At 42.8% G+C, this 19210-nt stretch overlaps 1 protein-coding gene across 5 annotated transcripts in view; it reads left to right on the forward strand.

Annotated features, from left to right (window-relative positions):
• The window catches only part of SPATA6 (spermatogenesis associated 6), a 71292-nt gene extending 56847 nt beyond the window's left edge, over positions 1-14445 (forward strand). For all 5 annotated transcript variants that reach the window (XM_069737954.1, XM_069737953.1, XM_069737955.1 and 2 more), the window contains 3 exons: positions 2435-2534; positions 8508-8575; positions 13739-14445. In XM_069737954.1, coding sequence (XP_069594055.1) covers positions 2435-2534; positions 8508-8575; positions 13739-13934 — 364 coding nt within the window. In that variant the 3' untranslated portion in view covers positions 13935-14445. The remainder of the gene's footprint in view (positions 1-2434; positions 2535-8507; positions 8576-13738) is intronic.
• The last annotated feature ends 4765 nt before the right edge of the window (positions 14446-19210 follow it).

A 19210-nucleotide genomic window follows, 5' to 3' on the forward strand; every position in this document is an offset into this window, starting at 1 on the left:
TAATCCCTTTTATTTCCATTTTTAAGATTGTGCCGTAAAGGACGGCTAATTATTTCCCGTCCGGTGCTGACTCTGTGTTTTATTAGCGAGGCGACAGCGCAACCTAGTGGCGTCATCCGGAGAATCACACATCTTTACTTATTGCCTTCGTTCTAACCAAAATGAAAATTCAGTGCAGTGTCGATGTAAGGATGGATCAGTGCGGTCACTAAATAAGTCACTTCTGGACCTTTTTCTAGGTTTTTCTGATCATTTTCATTATGCTGCATTGACTAAGTAGGTCTTTAATGCACCATGGATGGAGTACCTTTCTTTCACGGATTAAGTCTTCTGTTGTGTGACATGCCGGATGTTTGCGAAGACGCTAAAGAATCATTTTATGGATGGAGCAAGGGTTGGTTGTGGTCATATATATACGTATTTATAAGCCTATGTGGTATATAGAAGTAGATGTGACCATTCTGGCTGCTGTTGCACCAGGTGCTCTACGCTATGTGCACCGAGCTTCACTTTGAGCGCTGACACGATCTCCGCAGCCATTAAAATAAATCAGAATTCAGATGTAACTGCTTAATGATAAAGATTGCTCAAAATGCAATTTTTTGGGGTCCCTGGATAAAACCCTTTTATTTTACATTTTTATAATTCATGTAACGTTTTAATCATGAGATAGTAATAAATTCTGAAAACTTATGGAAGCCCTGTTTATTTTTTTTATGCGTCTCTGCACCCCTTGATTACACTATGCACTTTTCTTATATATGCTTTACATACTTCCATTCACTGTAGATCACTGTTCCTTTCTCTTAAGAGGCCATCTAGAATTTCAGTTTTTATTCTGCTTCTTCGTTTTTTTGTGCTCTGCTATCCACCCCACGATAGATGAAGACTGTATGGAAGCAGAGCGCACAAATACCTTCATGAAAAGATACAGTAGATCCAGGTAATGTGCTCAGCTGAGCGAGTTGTGAAGACGCGCCTCCTATAATAGCTTAATATTGGTTGCTGCTTCCCTGGACTGGGGGATGAACTTCACCAAGATGCTTGGCAAGAAGAGAAAAATTAACAGTTTTAGGCTGTGCTATCGAAAAAAAGTTCTTTGATCCAGTTTTATAGATGAGCGATTATTATTCCACAACGCGTTTCGACACCTGACTGGCATCTTTTTCAAGTGTCCTTTTCAATACAGGTAATAATCTTTATTTTTTATATAGCGCTAACATATTCCGCAGCGCTTTACATTTTGCACACATTATCATTACTGTCCCCGATGGGGCTCACAATCTAAATTCCCTATCAGTATGTCTTTGGAATGTGGGAGGAAACCGGAGAACCCGGAGGAAACCCACGCAAACACGGAGAGAACATACAAACTCTTTGCAGATGTTGTCCTTGGTGGGGTTTGAACCCAGGACTCCAGCGCTGCAAGGCTGCTGTGCTAACCACTGCGCCACCGTGCTGCCCTACAGGTGTTTTTTTACGCTTGAAAAAGATGCCAAAACGCGTCGTGGAATAAAAACCATAGGAAGGCTGAGCTGTGATCTCATGATCAATTCGCAGGACCCTGATCCAACTGCCGCTGTCGGTGTTCCCTGACCGCGGTACCGGCATCCCCAGTTTTGTTTGATTAGCTGGCCTAGTGTGAAGCCATCATTGCTACCTGACACATGAACAAGGCCGGCTTGTCTATGTTCTTATGACGCTGAGTTACTTCTAATGGACAAGCTGTGACTCAAGGTAGTCAAAGAATCTGAAGTCAAGAGCCAGGAGGATATGTCTTTAACAGAGAGGAAGAGACAAAGGCATAATCAGGTCACAGTCCAGAGTCAGAATTCCAAGGTCAGAGTGCGTCAAGGCAAAAAGGGTAATACCAGCTGGCAGTCAATAGGCAAATCTAGGGTCTGGCAACAGAAGATCAGAATGTCTGAGTTCAGACAACACACCACACTGAGCTGAAAGTTACGACTGGCAGCTATCTGGGACTTTTAAGTAGCTGGAACATCACGTAGAACAGGAAACACCTGAAGGAAGCTCAGCACCTCCCAGTCACAGATTGGACGACTGAGCTGTGAATCAAAATCAACAACTCAGCACGCCAATGCATTAGATTGGACGACCGAGCTGTCACTCACTGCATCCAAGACACATTGAGCAGTAGAATCATGACCGTTATACCCCAGAGCTGGAATCTCCCAGCATCCCTGGTTGACTCTATATTTTACACCCAGCTTGTTGTGCTGATTTTTCTCTGGATAGTGATGTCTTTACACTACGCACTCGCTAGGAAGAAATATCCGTCCTCCGGCATCACAGGAAATTAGCTAAGCTGTTAGAGCAGCTTGACGACAAGGTTGTAGACTGTTTCCAGTGATTTAGCAGAATTCGGAATGTAGCATCGAATAATCATTATACATTGTAAATCTGATTCTTGTAGGTTCCAGACCGATCTCCGAGCATCAGCTAATTGGAAGGAAACACATGAGCGAGTCAGAAGTATATTAAGTACACACAGTGTCCAGAGGAGGCTACATTATGTGAGTTTCTGGATATTGCTTTACTGATTGGCTTCTAAATTAATCATATAAATCAAATATCTCCGACTTAAATGTAACTGAAAGTCTATGATTATACGCTGGGCTGCATCTCTTATATAGGAGCCTTCAGTTGCCAGAAATGTATACGGTAATCTTTCTTTATTTGGTGTAAATGCCACCGTTCTCCTGAATCCATTGATGTTTTTCTTTTGTTCCTGCTCCTCTCCATTTCAGACATATGGCCCCTTCTTCCCTGTATTTAAATCTAATCTTGTTATCCAACGGGGCGTGGTTCTCAAGAAAAGGTACATTGCGTTTAGCATGACAACCAGTTGAATAAGAAGATTACGTTTACATATGGAGAATAAGAGGCCATATCTCAGGAACGGAGGGGCGCAGGAACAAAAGGAAAAAATACATATTCATGACAAGTAACCAGGTTTTCTTTAAATGCACATCATGGTCACAGTGCGAATACCCCCTACAGACATTGCTTACGAAGGATGATGTCCAAGTATTAAACTGACCCGTTCTGGAATAAAATGCGGCAAGTTTATAAAGCGAAACACAACTCTTAGTGAATTAGTCACATCTTCGGCACAGCTCCATTCTCAGTGTAGCGGGTACTACAGTTCAGCTTCTATTCACTTTAATAGGAGCTAATCTGCAGTACTAGAGAATGGCCAATGCACCGTGTACTGAGCCTTTCCAGCCATGGAAACTTTTTACATCCTTCCAATGCCAGAGCTGAAAACAGCAGATCTGTATGGGTCCTTGTTATTGTACATGCACTAGTTTGATATTTTAAGGATACCGTTGAGAAGAGATAATCGGACTACTTCTCCTCTTGCAGCGGTCAACCCTCGACCTTTCCTCTTGCAGCGTCCCAGCCTTCCTCCCTTCCCCCTGCGGCGTCCCGGCCCTCCGCTGTTCCCCTTGCGGCGTCCCGGCCCTCCACCGTTCCCCTTGCGGGTGTCCCAGCTCTCCGCCTTTCCCCTTGCGGCATCCCGGCCCTCCACCTTTCCCCTTGCGGCGTCCCGGCCCTCCGCCTTTCCCCTTGCGGCTTCCCGGCTCTCCGCCTTTCCCCTTGCTGCGCCCCTGCCCTCCACTTTTCTCCTTGCGGCGTCCCGTCCCTCCGCCTTTCCCCTTGCAGCTTCCCGGCCCTCTGCCTTACCCCTCGCGGCTTCCTGGCCCTCCGCCTTTCCCCTTGCGACTTCCCAGCCCTCTGCCTTGTAGCGTCCCGGACCTCCGCCTTTCCTTTTGCTGCGTCCCGGCCCTCCGCCTTTCCCCTTGCGGCATCTTGCCCTCCACCTGTCCCTTTGCAAAGTCTCAACCCTCCGCCGCCATCCGTCCCTCTGTCTATTCCCTGGTGGCGACTCGATCCTCCGCCTTTCCCCTTGCGGCGTCTTGGCCCTCCGCCTTTTCCCTAGCGGCAACTCGGCCCTCCACCTTTACCCTGGCGGCGATCAGCAACATAACATATGTAAAAAAGAAAACATTTTGCCTTATTCCTGATTTATTTTTTGAGTGGTCGCTGTCATTTGCACACATCAATACTATAAAGCAAAAAGAACTGGGAATGGAGCCTTATTAACACATATGCAGAGAACACTGAGCTCAGTGTCACTAGGCCTTCCTTCCGAAAGTGAATTCAGAACACTTCCCTGTACCCATCTGATAATCCAGCCTATGTTTTGCAGTTTGGGGGCTCAGTAACGTAAAGCAAAGACTAAAAAGTTTAGCAAAAAAAATCTGAAATCTGTGAGCGCAGCCGGTAATTACAGCTAACCAGTACAAATGATCAGATGTCTAACAAGAAGATATTAGCAGGAGAGCTCGCTGAGCTTTGAAATTTGATTCTGATGTTGAGTTTTACAAATGTTCGGCTGCCATGGGAGTTTAAAGGCATGAGCAGTGAATGGCAAGCACCAGCGATTCCAAGGCCTCCCTAGATTATCTCAAATTGATAACCCACAGGAATTTTCATTCCTTCTCTCAATTCAGTAACATTTAATTAAAAATATTCATCAATTTGTGGCTCATTACTTCACATCGCCTTTTTTTCCCCTTTCTCTGATTCTATAACATGATGGAAATCCAATTGTGCGTCAAGGACGAGAAACATTTTTCATTGTGGGGATTGTAGATGGAATACACAACTTTAATGGGTAAAGGACATCTTGGTATTTGGTACCTGCTCACCCATCACCACGTAGTTTGTATTTAATATCAATTTTCTAATACATTTTTATGAATGGTGAAGGAAATCTGTAACTCAAATGGCAGCCAGTTGCAAAATCAAAATAATTCAGCCCCCACTGCAAACTAGGTTTTTTAGCAAAATTTACAAACTTTATGCTGTAAATAACAATGGAAATAATTGAACAAAATTAATAGAAGTGGTTTCTCCAAAATGCCACTTTTGCTGACTCCTGCATTATTAAACTATTTCGTGACAAGCATCTTTAGTACTTGGTAGAGCCCCTCTGGCTGTTATAACCTGCTGTAAATGTGATGCACAGCCAGACACCGGCTTCTGACGGCGTTCCTGAAGATTCTTAGTGCATTCATATGTGCAGCATGGTGACTCAGTCATTAGCATTGTAGTCTTGCAGCGCTAGGGTCCTGGGTTCTGCAAGGAGTTAGTTCTTCCCGTGTTTTTGTGGGTTTCTGCTTGGTACTTCCGTTTCCTACCATACTCCAAAGACATACTGATAGAGAATCTGGTTTGTGAGCCCCAATGCGGACAGCGATGATGTAAAGTGCTGTAAAATTAAATAAATTCTTCATGAGCAATGGCCTCCAAATCACTAATAGTCTAGAATGTTTCAAAAGGTTAAGAAAATAGATATTCTTGCATAAACTAGGATAAAGATACAAGATAGAAAGCCATTTTAGAGATAAACAAGTTCAATGTTATAGGATCACCAGCTACACTACACGTGGCAGGAAGCTGTCGCTAGCTGCCACCGGTTTCCTGAGGAGGCAAGTGATTTCAGCAACCATTGAGGTTTCAATTCACACTGTAAGGTGCATGCTAAATGTTAAGTCTCCATGTCTACTCTCCAAGACATCATCTCTACTGACTCAAAAGCACTAAAAAAAGTTGGCACCAATGGCTTAAAATCATATTAGGCTCACCTGGTGAGGTGGATCCTCTAGGCGTTAGATCCAGGTGGACAAACGAACCCTGGGGATTGGTGCAGCGATCGGGAAGGGACACAGGAAGCATGATGTTATGGACTAACCTGAGTTGGAGTAATGATATTGCAGCCACTAGAGACAGCACTGGCAGGTAGTGTCGTCGGGAAGTAGCCACAGGTCAGTACACGGAGCAACAGTAGAATCTTGAAGATAAGCAAGTGTCATGGTCAGGATATAGCCAAAGGTCGGTACACGGAGCTGCAGTATAGTTGGGAGGATAAGCAACAGGTGGAAAGAAGCTAGACTAAAGGCCGGTACCTCAATAATCTTGCAAAGGAGGAAGTGCAGTGCCAGGTTTAAGTAGGGTGTTGAATCAGGCGATCACAGGGTTGAGCCAATCAGGAACTCAAGGTGGAGACAATCATGAACCACACAGGTACTAGTATCTGGTTTAGCAAGGAGCTGTCCAGCAAGCTGAATAGCTCAGAGGGAAGAGCTGCCCTCTGGTTCTCAGGAGCTTGCTGGATTTGAATCCTGACAGAAGGACTTTGCACACACAGGAATTTCAGGAGCAGCAGGATTGGAACCCAGCAGGGATGAATGCAAGTTAAAAACACATGAAATGCAGGTAATGGAGCTAGTCTCAATCCCAAGACACATGTGTGTCTAAATGGGCCTTAAATAGATTTAGGGAGATGATGTAATAGATCATCTCTGGGCAACTTGCAAAACCTGAAGTAGAGCACCGCAGAGGACAACAGACCCAGGAGAAGGAAACTGAGCCCGAGATACACAGGTGTGTAACACTTATAATTAATTCACAGAAAGTTTGCAATTATGTACTGTGGAGTGAGGAAGCAAAACTAGAAATTCTCAGGCCTATTTCATGAGAGGTATGTCTGGAGGAGGAAAATGAACCTGAAAAAAACAACCTGCCTACTGTGCAGTATTACGAAGGTTCTATGGTGTCTACAGTGAAGCATGGCAGAGGTTCAGTGATGTCTACAGTGAAGCACGATGGTGACTTGGTGATACCTACAGTGAAGGATGGCGGTGGCTCAATGTTGCCTACAGTGAAGCACGATGGTGACTTGGTGATACCTACAGTGAAGGATGGTGGTGGCTCAATGTTGCCTACAGTGAAGCACGATGGTGACTTGGTGATACCTACAGTGAAGGATGGTGGTGGCTCAATGATGCCTACAGTGAAGCACGATGATGACTTGGTGATGCCTACAGTGAAGGATGACGGTGTTTCGGTGATGCTGTGGAGCTGCTTTGTTTTCATTGGCACTAGAATTTTCGTAGGGCAAGATGAATTCATTCATGTACTAAGGCTGAACCTTGGGCACCAAAGTATTTTCCAACGTGACAATGATGTCAAACATACTTTACAGTCCACCAAGGCTTGGATTCAGAAGAAGTCCTGGAAAATTCTGGAGCGCCGTCTGACTTGAACCCCATAAAATGTCTGCCGTGTAATGAATACCGGTAGTTATAAATGTCTGTGTTTTTATCCAGTGTACAACTGACTTATCCAGTGTACATGACTGCATAGCAAAGAATGGCTACATTAATATACAGGGGCTAAATGGCTCCCGTGTCTTCCATACCACAATGTCTTTTGTGTATCCCATAACACAAAATGGTTACATTGGTATGAGGGCTTCAAAATGGCTGATTCGTAACGCATAGCGGAACGTTTGTCATGTTGCCTAGAGAACAAATTGTTATGACGTAGCACAAAATGATGCCATGTCATCCAAAGGCCAACATGGCAAAATGACTGGCATGATAGCAGTAGCCCAAAATGGCTGTTGCAGGAGAGTGGCTGCTGCGTTGTTCAGGCAGGAAAGTGGCTGCCGCGTCGTTCAGCAGGAAAGTGGCTGCCACGTCGTTCAGGCAGTAAAAGGGCTGCTGCGTTGTTCAGGCAGTAAAAGGGGCTGCTGCGTTGTTCAGGCAGGAAAGTGGCTGCTCTGTTGTTCAGGCAGTAAAAGGGCTGCTGCATTGTTCAGGGAGGAAAGTGGCTGCCGCGTTATTCAGGCAGTAAAAGTGGCTGCTGCGTCGTTCAGGCAGGAAAAGGGCTGCCGCAACATTCAGGCAGGAAAAGGGCTGCTGCGTCGTTCAGGCAAGAAAGTGGCTGCCATATAGTGCAAAGCTTAATGTGTTCAGGGATTACCAGTGACAGACATTTGTTCATTTCTAATAAGAACTTAATGGTGGGTGACAGGTCAGTCACATTACAGCACTGGTTAGATCTCTACCCTGATCTGGGAACATTACTCTCATCATTTTCTCCTCTCAGGATCTTTCTCTCTACACTTACCGTATAATTAGTGCACTGCAGCATTTACAGGTCCACAAGTCCATTATACATCGCTCATGTTGCGAGGACGGCAGTGCTCTCTGCGGCGTGGTTGCAGCTTGACCTGATTTTGATTACTGATCTCCATGTCGAACACGCTGATAGACCTTGATCACAGCTTGTAGATTTCACCAGGAGGTAGGTGCAGCACATACAGTCAAGCTCCTTTAATCTACCATTCAATTTTAGATAAAAACTCCCTTCTATTAGTTAGCAAAAAAATGACGGAACTAATTAATGTGTTTTTACAGTTCATTTTTGTGCTCTCTTTTGTTTGCAGTGCTGCATTTGTTTTGTTTTGTTTTTTAGTCAAGATGGGGCGCAGAATGTACATTAATGAGAAAAAAAAATGGCTGCAATGAAACAGAGTGAAAAATTTAAAGGAGTCTGAATACTTTCCGTACCCACTGTATGTACAGTATATATAATATAATGTATATTTTACCCTATAATTATGTTACTAGGACAAGAATGTGTCATGGAAGGAGCCGGATCACAGCAACGCAGTGAACGAGGAGTTACTGCAGGACAGGTGAGGGTTCCCTTACTTTTAAGGTTTGACAGTTGCCGGTGTTTTCTGACCTTTTGTAATGACATCTACTGATACCTGTCGGGTCATGTGCTTAGTTAGAAGATATCATTCACTTGTACACCTGTAGTATTTGTTAAAATAGGACGGGGGCACAGCCCTGCTGATTGAGCATATGGACCAGACAGGTATCGGTAGAAGTGACGTCACCGATATTGAAAAGCGTAGTGCCCAAATACCCCTTTAATAGTCTCGCAGTTTTACGATTTCCATGTAAAACCATACTGATATTATTATAGAGGAGGGGGTCACACTCAAAAAAAAAAAAAATTTCTCCCATCAATCCTCTGATATTTTTCTTTTATCCACTACAGCCAATCGCTTAGTGCAAAAGTGGCGCATTGATAAAAAAATTTAAAAAAAGATTGTAATGTTAAATGATTTAAGAAAACAGGGGGTGGTGGAGGAGGGTTTAAGTATAATTCTTTTAGTAATTTTTAGATTCCGCTGCTCCTGCGTTCATCTCCGGCTTTTACTTCACTGACAACCACGTGACTGCAGCAGCCAATGCTAGTACATACAGTACGAGACCACTGAGGTCAGCGATCACTTGATGGTACATGATGTTATGGCTGCAAGGATAGTTCAGGTTATTTTTATTTATTTTTTGCTTTTAAAGGGAACCTGTCACCCCGAAATTCGCGGGTGAGGTAAGCCCACCGGAATCAGGGGCTTATCTACAGCATTCTGTAATGCTGTAGATAAGCCCCCGATGTTACCTGAAAGAGGAGAAAAAGACGTTAGATTATACTCACCCAGGGGCGGTCCCGCTGCTGGTCAGGTCGGATGGGCGTCTCTGGTCCGCTGCGGCGCCTCCCATCTTCATTACAAGACGTCCTCTTCTGATCTTCAGCCACGGCTCCGGCGCAGGCGTACTTTGCTCTGCCCTGTTGAGGGCAGACAAAGTACTGCAGTGCGCAGGCGCCGGGCCTCTGACCTTTCCGGCGCCTGCGCACTGCAGTACTATCCTCTGCCCTCAACAGGGCAGACAAAGTACGCCGGAGCCGTGGCTGAAGATCAGAAGAGGACGTCTTGGAATGAAGATGGGAGGCGCCGCAGCGGACCAGAGACGCCCATCCGACCGGACCAGCAGCGGGACCGCCCCTGGGTGAGTATAATATAACGTCTTTTTCTCCTCTTTCAGGTAACATCGGGGGCTTATCTACAGCATTACAGAATGCTGTAGATAAGCCCCTGATGCCGGTGGGCTTACCTCACCCGCGATTTTCGGGGTGACAGGTTCCCTTTAAGTTAATTTTTTTATTTTTTTTTTCAAAAACGGAATTTGACAGTAAAGATCACCCCCTCCCTTAGCAGCATAAATGCGCATGCAGGTCTTTGAAATATAAATCTATCTACACCTTCTTAATCTTCTATTTGTTGCTGCATTCCTGAGAAATTTAGAAGTTTAATTAACATGCAAATTATGTGTTAAGTGCTCTGGGTGTGAAAAAGCACTTGCCAAGCTAACCCTTCCCTAAGCTGTCTCTCCACCAGCACCAGCCTCTTTAGCTTGCTTCGTACCTCATCATCTCATTTCTTTGCCTCACGTCAATCAAGACAGTGAGCTATCAATCCAGATAACGAGGCCATTACAGGGCAGGGAAGCAACCTCGGGAGGCAGGGGCTCTTTAAGTGCTCCATCATGCTCAGAGTACTTAACTCATTTCCATTCACACTGATCACTTGGGAATGCAGCAACATATAAAGGTGTCAATAGATTTACATTTTAAAGACCTGCATGCCCATATTGGCAATGGCGGTGTTGATCTTGCCGGACCCCTTTTACTGACCGTGACCTTTTGCCCTTGGGTCTATTTTTTCCATATTACGTTAGATTTTTCGCATTCATTTCTCAGTCATTTATGAATTGTATCTCTCAATTAAACACACAGACCTAATATTAACCCTCTCCCTCCCTGTTCTTCCCCCTCGAGCCAAATCTTCGCCGTGAGATTGAGCAGGCGCTCCGCCACGTTCTCTCTTTATCTCGTCAGTCCGCCCATGGGCACACTTTTTGTGTAGTGGGACAGTACATTAACAGTCTTCGGAGAGCCGTTCCCGCTTGTGCAGTCTATTTAGGTACCAAATCCTTTTTAATTAAATCCACTGGTACTAAAAATGTATTTTATTACCGGGAGGTTGGAAGCTGCAGAGCTGCACTCGGTGCGAAGCTGCAGAGATTATTTGCAAGGAAACTTGGAAAAGGTCCCCAGTAGACATCTTGAGCTTCTGAAGACCATTCACAGATTTTTTTTTTACCCTTCATCTATTTTTCATTTTTTTTTCAGATGTGCAGTATTTTAATAATTTTGGTGCAACCTGTATGACATAATTTAAAGGGGATGATGTCTTATCCTTTAAAAACCACTTCCCACAATGATGGCTTGATAGTTTTTGCACCGCCACATAAATGTACATGAGGACTGGAGATCCACTGCGAATGTGACATGCAGTTGACTCTCAGGATCAGAGTTCACTCCAATCCTGTCAATTTAACCCGTTGCATGTTATGATTGATAGTAGAGCACTCCTTTTAAAGGCCGGCCAGTGATGGGGACGATGAACATAAATCTGTGTGAGGTCCTAAAATGTAGGACAACCCCACATTATTGCGCACTCTACAATTATCATCTTTTCACCCTGAAGATGAGTATAATTTGAGCGTAAAAGTGTCCAACCATCGATTCGGTATGGTTACTGAGAATATGACGAAACATCGAGAACCAGAAGAGTTGTCGTCATCCTGAAGCCAAATATTACCTATGTCAACCATGTACTTCAATAATTATTTAATTCCTCCTTCATTTGGTTCCGGTTATTTGGTCCTAATATGACTGATGGGGGGGAAAAAGTGGTTGAAGTGGGAGAAGATGTTCGAGGTGGACTTCAAAAGTTTTCATCTAAGAGGGTAGTGAACCTAAAGAGATTTCTCTAGATTTTACAACACAAACTTCATACAGTGCTGAATAGATCTCTTGGATCCAAGGAGGCCGATGTACAAACCTTAAAAGAAAATATCAGAATGGCTGTAAAATTATTTTCAATAGTTCCCTTGCCTAATTTAAAAAAAAAATCTTTTTAAGAGTCCAACTGTAGCTTATAAAAAGGATTATACCGCCGTCGGCAATATACGGTATCTTCTTTGCGTGTTCGGAACACAAAAAATGAAAAAGTTTCTGTTAATTGATTCTTTCACAAAGAGTAAATCCACTTTATATTAAAGTGGATCTTTCACAATAGGAGCTGCAAAGATTTTTTTTATATATAGATCTCTTGGAACTGATGAAGTACTTACTTTGAAAATCCATGTAGATTATTTGAATTTGCCAACTCTGTCGAATTTTTCTCCCAAATTTGGTTTGCCCGCAAATTGAATGTTCCTTATTAGGCCTTGGGGGTCTAAAGAGACCCCATAGCATATTAAATGTAAGATATTAAATAAAACATCCGGACATATGACGCAAACTTGATCTCCCATAGATCAATCCACTCATCTCTAATGGCTGCAAAATCATTTGTGATTGTCCCCCCCACCTAAAATTAGTATTTCACGAGTCCAGTTCTATTAAGATTTATAAAATGTTCATTTTAATTTGAATATTATAATACCGTTCTGACATTTTCAGTACACACCAGCCTACACTGTCCTCAGACATCTAGATAATGATGTATTCAGTTTTTGTTGTGAAATTTGAAGATAGATCTGGATTAAAGGGGTTATCCCTGAAATGAAATAAAAAAATTAAAAAAATTCAGCTACAGTGTGTACTCTTTAGAAATGTTGTGTGCCCACCTTCTAAGCCGATGTGTAGTGAAGTTTCCCAGTCTACATGTGCGCCCTTTGCAAAGACACCAGTAAAATGCACATGCGCTGAGTTACTGTACAGGCAGAGAGATTTGCTACAGAAGCATAGTGGATCCCACTGCATATGTACTAAGTTACAATAGAGAGAGAGAGATCTGATGCTGAAACATAGGAGATCGCCTTCGCATATGCGCTGTGTTACTGCTCCAGGAGGGACGCAGAGTGGATCCCATCGCTCATGTGCAACGTTATGGCACAGGGCGAGATTTGAAATCTCCTGCAGAAGCATAACGGATCCCATAGCACATGTGTTGAGCTATTGCACTGAGAGATCTATAGATTCATAACGGATCCCATAGCACATGCGCTCAGTTACTGTACAGAAAGAGAAATTTGCTGCAGAAGCATTTGCTGATCCCACAGCACATGTGCTGAGCGAGTGCACAGAGCGAGATCTGGTACAGAAGCATAACGGATCCCACACCACATGCACACAGTTACAGCACAGGGAGAGAAATCTGCTTCAAAGGAATAGCTGATCCCACACATGTTCGGAGTTACTACACAGAGACATATGCTACAAAGTAATAGTAGATCCCACAGCATATGCTCAGGTACTGCACAGAGAGAGAAATCTGCTACAAATGCATAGTGGATCCCACTGCACATGTGCGGAGTTACTACAAAGAGATAGATCTGCTACAGAAGCTTAGCGGATCCCACAGCACATATACTGAGTTACTGCACACAGAGAGAGATATGCTACAGAAGCATACCAGATCCCACAGCACATGTACTGAGCTACTGCACAGAGAGAGAGAGATATGCTACAGAAGCATACCGGATCCCACAGCACGTGCGCTTAGTTACTCTACAGAGTGAGATCTGCTACAGAAGCATACCAGATCCCACAGCACATGCGCTCAGTTACTCTACAGAGTGAGATCTTCTACAGAAGCATACCGGATCCCAGAGCACATGCGCTTAGTTACTGTACAGGTAGAGAGATCTGCTACAGAAGCTTAGAAGATCCCATTGTGCATGTGCGACTAGTGGCTGCAGAACTGCTGGTGTATCGAGGTGGAAAACTAACAGCTGTAGAGTACTTTTGGAAGAAATTGCTAGCTAGCCAAACATTTTCATTTCTGAATGTAATTTAGTGATAGAGAAGAACAGGCCTTATTTCTATTTGTCGGAATATTATTTAAAATGAGCTAAAATGTAATTAATTTTTTTCATGATTATTTTACGTAATCGAAGTAATATGAGTAATCTTCCCTCCCATCTTTCATCCACAGCCTTTCATTCCCGCAGGAGAAGTCCGTCCACTTGGACAATGGGGCATTCTGGTGCAATAAAGCATCCGCATACAAAGGAAAGAATTATAGGATCCTATTCGAGGAAAACCTGGACAAAATCTACAGGAACATGTACAGAAATGCTGTAGACCCAAATGCATATAGGAAGTCGCAGCACTCCAAGAAACTTGTGTGAATTAAAGGGCGTTACAGGCGGCGCATGTGCGGGAGCTTTCTTGGTTTAGATCCTTGTGCCAAGCACCTTCAAGTTATTTCTTTAAGAAAGCCCGTATGGTCTATGGGAAAACATGGAACATGTATATAAAGAAAAGGTCTACATGTTTCTAAACGGGGTTACCCAGCTAGACGTTGATACGTTCTATCTGTTTTCGCCATGCTTCTGTCTTACTTTTTCTGTAGGAACTGTGTAAGTTCCTTCAGTTGTAATTCTATGGGTAAAGTTGTCTTAATTACTTCTGATGTGTCCCAGGGACAGGTCGGATTATGCCATCAGTCGAAATAACCCAGGTAAAATAGGCCCGTAGTGCTCAGTAAAGCCCTTAAACTCCTTTGCGTCATCACTGGGAACCTGTCACAAAGCTCATGAAATCAATAGTGTGATAACATCCGCATTTCCAGAGCCTGTCAAAAGAAGTATTATGGTGGATTTCCTCTTTTTAATAGAAATTCCTTTGACCATAGCTGAATATTATGACTTGTCTTGAGATCTTTTATGCGACATACCACATTTGATGGCATTAAAGATAAGGTTTACCTTCTAGTAGGTGAATAGGGGATCGGTTGGGAGCCCTGAGCTGAGATTTCCACCGATTGCTCCAAGGGCCAGTATATTTGCATACATATCTCAGAGTAATCATAGGGTTCCCATTGAACCTGTGGGTCTATAATGCACATTTATTTATTGTTTAATATTTTAATGTTATAGTTTGGGGTTGACCTTGCTGATTTTTGGGGGCTTAAACCCGAGTTTTGGACCTATCGATAATCTCTATAAAGTTATTGTATCCAGGTAAATAATGGTTATACACAGAGATGAGCAAATTGATTTGCAGGATGCTGGTCCAGCAGTGACGTCAGTAAGACTGTGACCTCAGCAGAGGAGCCCTATGTAGGCTTGTTGTGACGTCACACCAGGCCTATTAATCAGAAGAGGTACCATGGATGTCGGCAGGAAGGAGGCGGCTCACAAGGCTCCAGGTTCCTACCCAACCAGTCAAGTTTGGGGCTGTATCCTACAGAGGAAGTTTGATAACTTCGAAACGCGTGAATATCAAAAATGCATTACTTCAACTCTGGTGTAACCTGGATCCTTCATGTTGAACTCCACCAGCAGCGCAGAAAAACGACTTAAAATTCTCTTCAAGGCTTCAGGCTGGTAGACACGGACCACTGTAGTCACTGAACTACGGCTCTGCGAATCGATTCCTTCATTTCTATTATACCACTTGAGTGTGTCCAGGGTTCTCAGAAATTGCCACTTTCCATCTTTTAGCTTTCACGTACCTCATTACATGTATATTTATATGCTTATGTATCAATAACATACTTATAAAAATAGTCTATATGTCAATAAATATTTCGGGGCACAAGCAGCATTACATAATAAAACTTTTAAAGAGATTTTACAGGGAAAATATACAGATATATGCGTTACATAATATGTGTTATTAATATGGCTTAATTCGGCCAGGTGCCCCATCGTTGGATAGTCACTCAATCCCGGCTCTCGGTTGATTTTGGACTTGTTCTCAACACAAGACAGCATACCTCAATGTCTCAAAGGGCTGGGTGACTGCTCATTTGATCATCTAAGCCAGCCCTCTAGTCTACTATTATAGCCAGTATATAAACATAGAAGGGATTTGGCTTAGATACTGAAATAAGCAGTCTATGTACAGTGGGGAAAATAAGTATTTCTTACATAGGTCCATCAAGTTCAACCTTTCTCCACCAACACATTGCTGATTTTGAAAGTTTTCCCACCTACAAAGAATGGAGAGGTCTGTAATTTTTATCATAGGTACACTTCACCTGTGAGAGACCGAATAAACAAAATTCCAGAAAATCACATTGTATGATTTTTACATAATTAATTTTCATTTTGTTGCATGAAATAAGTATTTGATACATTAGAAAAACAGTACTTATTATTTGGTGCAGAAATCTTTGTTTGCGGTTACAGAGGTCAGACGTTTCCTGTAGTTCTTCACCATGTTTGCACACACTGCAGCAGGGATTTTGGCCCACTCCTCCATACAGATCTTCTCCAGATCTTTCAGGTTTCATGGTTGTCGTTGGGGAAATATTTGAGTTTCAGCTCCTTCTGAAGATTTTCTATTAATTCCAGACCTGGAGACTGGCTAGGCCACTCCAGGACCTTGAAATGCTTCTTACGGAGCCACTCCTTAGTTGCCCTAGCTGTGTGTTTTAGATCACTGTCGCGCTGGAAGATCCAGCCGTGACCCATCTTCAATGCTCTTACTGAGGGAAGGAGGTATTTGGCCAAAATCTCGCGATACATGACCCTATCCAACCTCCGTTAAATATTGTGCAGTCATCCTGTGTTCTTTGCTGAAAAGCACCCCCAAAGTATGGTGTTTCTGCCATCATGGTTGGGACGGTGTTCTTGGGGTTGCACTCATCCTTCTTTCTCCAAACACAGCGAGTGAAGTTAATACCAAAAAGTTCTATTTTGGTCTCCTCTGATCTCATTCATGAACTTCAAACGGGCCTGGGCATGTTTTGACTTGAGCAGGGGGACCTTATGTGCCCTGCAGGATTTTAATCCATGATGGTGTGGTGTGTTACTAATGGTAATGTTTGAGACTGTGGTTCCAGTTCTCTTCAGGTCATTGACCAGGGTATCCAGTGTAGTCCTGGGCTGATTCCTAACCTTTCCAAGAATCATCCTTACCCCACGAGGCGAGATCCTGCATGGAGCCCGAGATCAAGGAAGTGTTTCTTCCTTTTTCTAATAATTGTGTCTTCTCACCAAGCTGCTCGCGTATTGTCCTATAGCACATCCCGGCCTTGTGCAGGTCTACAATTTTGTTCCTGGTGTCCTTAGACAACTATTTGGTCTTGGCCATGCTGGAGAGGTTGGAGTGTGATTGATAGTTTCCCCACTGTATGAATCCCTGCTACTGTTGGGGCAGCGTTTTCCTCTAAAATTAAACAGCAGTCGTGTTAGAGAATAGATAGAAACCAAATTACACCTACCACAAATATACATTCCCAAGAACAGTTTGCACTGCACAGAAGATTCTGGATTCAAGCCTCAAATGTGTTACTCACGGTGCATCTTTTGTATTTTTGTACTGTATTTTAATAAATTTATCTAATACAAAAAGTTTCCTGTAATTTACAGATATATTGTTTCACCCTTAACCCCGCTGTACTGTTTAGGTCTATTTGACCCGAAAAAAATTTGTGAAGCTGCAGGTTTTTTATTATTTTAACTTGTTTTGTATGAAATAATGATATACATAAGTACCGTTTGTGTTAATATGATAGTGTTTTATACAGATCTCCCACCATATTTTCAGTCACAAATGATTTTTAACATTATTGTGGATTATTTATTGCATTTACTATGGTTAATCCATTTCTCCGGTTCCTGCCAGTCCGTGCGCTCTACACATTTGCAAGTTACTGCCGATGGATGGGCTTAGAGTACAAGTCTGTGCAAATCTGTTTCACTGTAGAAAATAAGCTCTTTTTGTTCCTGAATTAGTTAGTGTTTGCTGTGATTTTATTGTTGTTTATTTATATAGTGCTATTGTTTTTTACGGGGTAAAATCAGTGTTGTGGAAGTCGTGAGTTTCCATTATTTCGAAAGTTGGATAAAAATGTGGCAAAGGCGTCCATTGAGTGAAGCTGAATTGTGAAAGCTTGCAAACTCCTCGGATTGTGAAGAAGATATCCAACTAGAGAAAGGGTCCGAAGATGAGGACCACATAAGTGATGAGTAAAGTGATTATGAAAATCCTGAATTTGAATCTGATGAGGCACGATACCCAGACTAGTCCGATGCAAGCAATTCAGTCAACCTTTTGCCCGGGCAGGAAAATTGTCCCCTGCTGACATCAGATAGGTCTCTAATAACTTGCCACTATTAGAGAAGCTTGGGAAAAATGGCTATTCTTCCAAAATTATACATTACTGGTGAAAATGTCATTGTGGAGGAACAACTTGTGCCCGGAGTAAGCCAGCAAAATACGACAGCGAGATATGGACACTTTGTGACAGTAGCAGCTCATACACTCTAAATGCTCAGGAAAAAAGCCTGGAGAAAAACCTGAAAACAATCATGGTGTGCAAGTCGTTGCCGTTTTGACTTATAGACTAAAGACAAAATGTTACAACTTTTTTAATGTCATAGAATGATAGAGATGGAAGGGACCTCCTGGGTCATCAGGTCCAACTCCCTGCTCAAAGCAGGATTCACTAAATCATCCCAGACAGATGTCTGTCCAGCCTCTGTTTGAAGACTTGCATGGAAGGAGAACTCACCCCCTCTCGTGGCAGCCTGTTCCACTCATTGATCACCCTAACGGTCAAAAAGTTTTTTTCTAATATCCACCAACTTGGGCAGCTGTTGCTAAAACGAAAATTTACAATGCTGGGCACTGTAAGAAAAAGCAAGAATAAACTGCCGCAAGGTATCGTTGATAAAAGAGATGCTCATAGTTCAACGTTTTACTTTACTGGAGATACGACAGTGGTTTCTTACATTCCCCCCAAAAAACGGTCATGCTGATGAGCACAATGCACCATGGCAATGCAGTAAGTAGTCGAGATGCTGAAAAGCCATATATTAGATTATAATTGATAAACTAGATCAACTAATAGCTACGTACACAAGAAAGCACAAAAACAATCAGTGGCCAATGGTTTTATTTTAGAACATTCTTGATGTATCTGCCTACAGTGCATTTGTTTTATGGTGTGAAATAAACCCCGATTGGAATATCAATAAACTGCATGAACGGAGACTCTGGAAGAATTAGGAATGTTCCTTGATATGCCATCTATTTTAGGAAGAAAAGCAAAACTCCGAAGTTAAGGAGCAACAGCCGTAGTAAACCGTATGCAGCAGCATGATCAACAAATCAACGGCCTCCACCAGCATCGGGGGAAAAAAAAGGAAAATATGCAGCATTTGTCCATCTTTGTGTGATAAAACAAATATTACATGTTCTAGTTGTACTAAATATTTATGTAACGTACATGTGAGTTATTTCTGTGCAGAATGTAGGAATGCCCGCATACAGCAATAAATGAACATGTACAACCCTTTTCTAAAGAAAATGAAGCAAACTAAAGTTTTTGGGGTTTTTTGGCCAATCACGTTCACATACAGTTAAATAATGCAACTGATATTCAAATAATACGCATAGAGTAGCTAAATGTCTAAATTAACCGACTTTAATAGGTCATATTGACCCGAGC

The sequence above is a fragment of the Ranitomeya imitator genome, chromosome 8 (genome assembly GCF_032444005.1).
Source record: "Ranitomeya imitator isolate aRanImi1 chromosome 8, aRanImi1.pri, whole genome shotgun sequence".
NCBI lineage: Eukaryota > Metazoa > Chordata > Amphibia > Anura > Dendrobatidae > Ranitomeya > Ranitomeya imitator.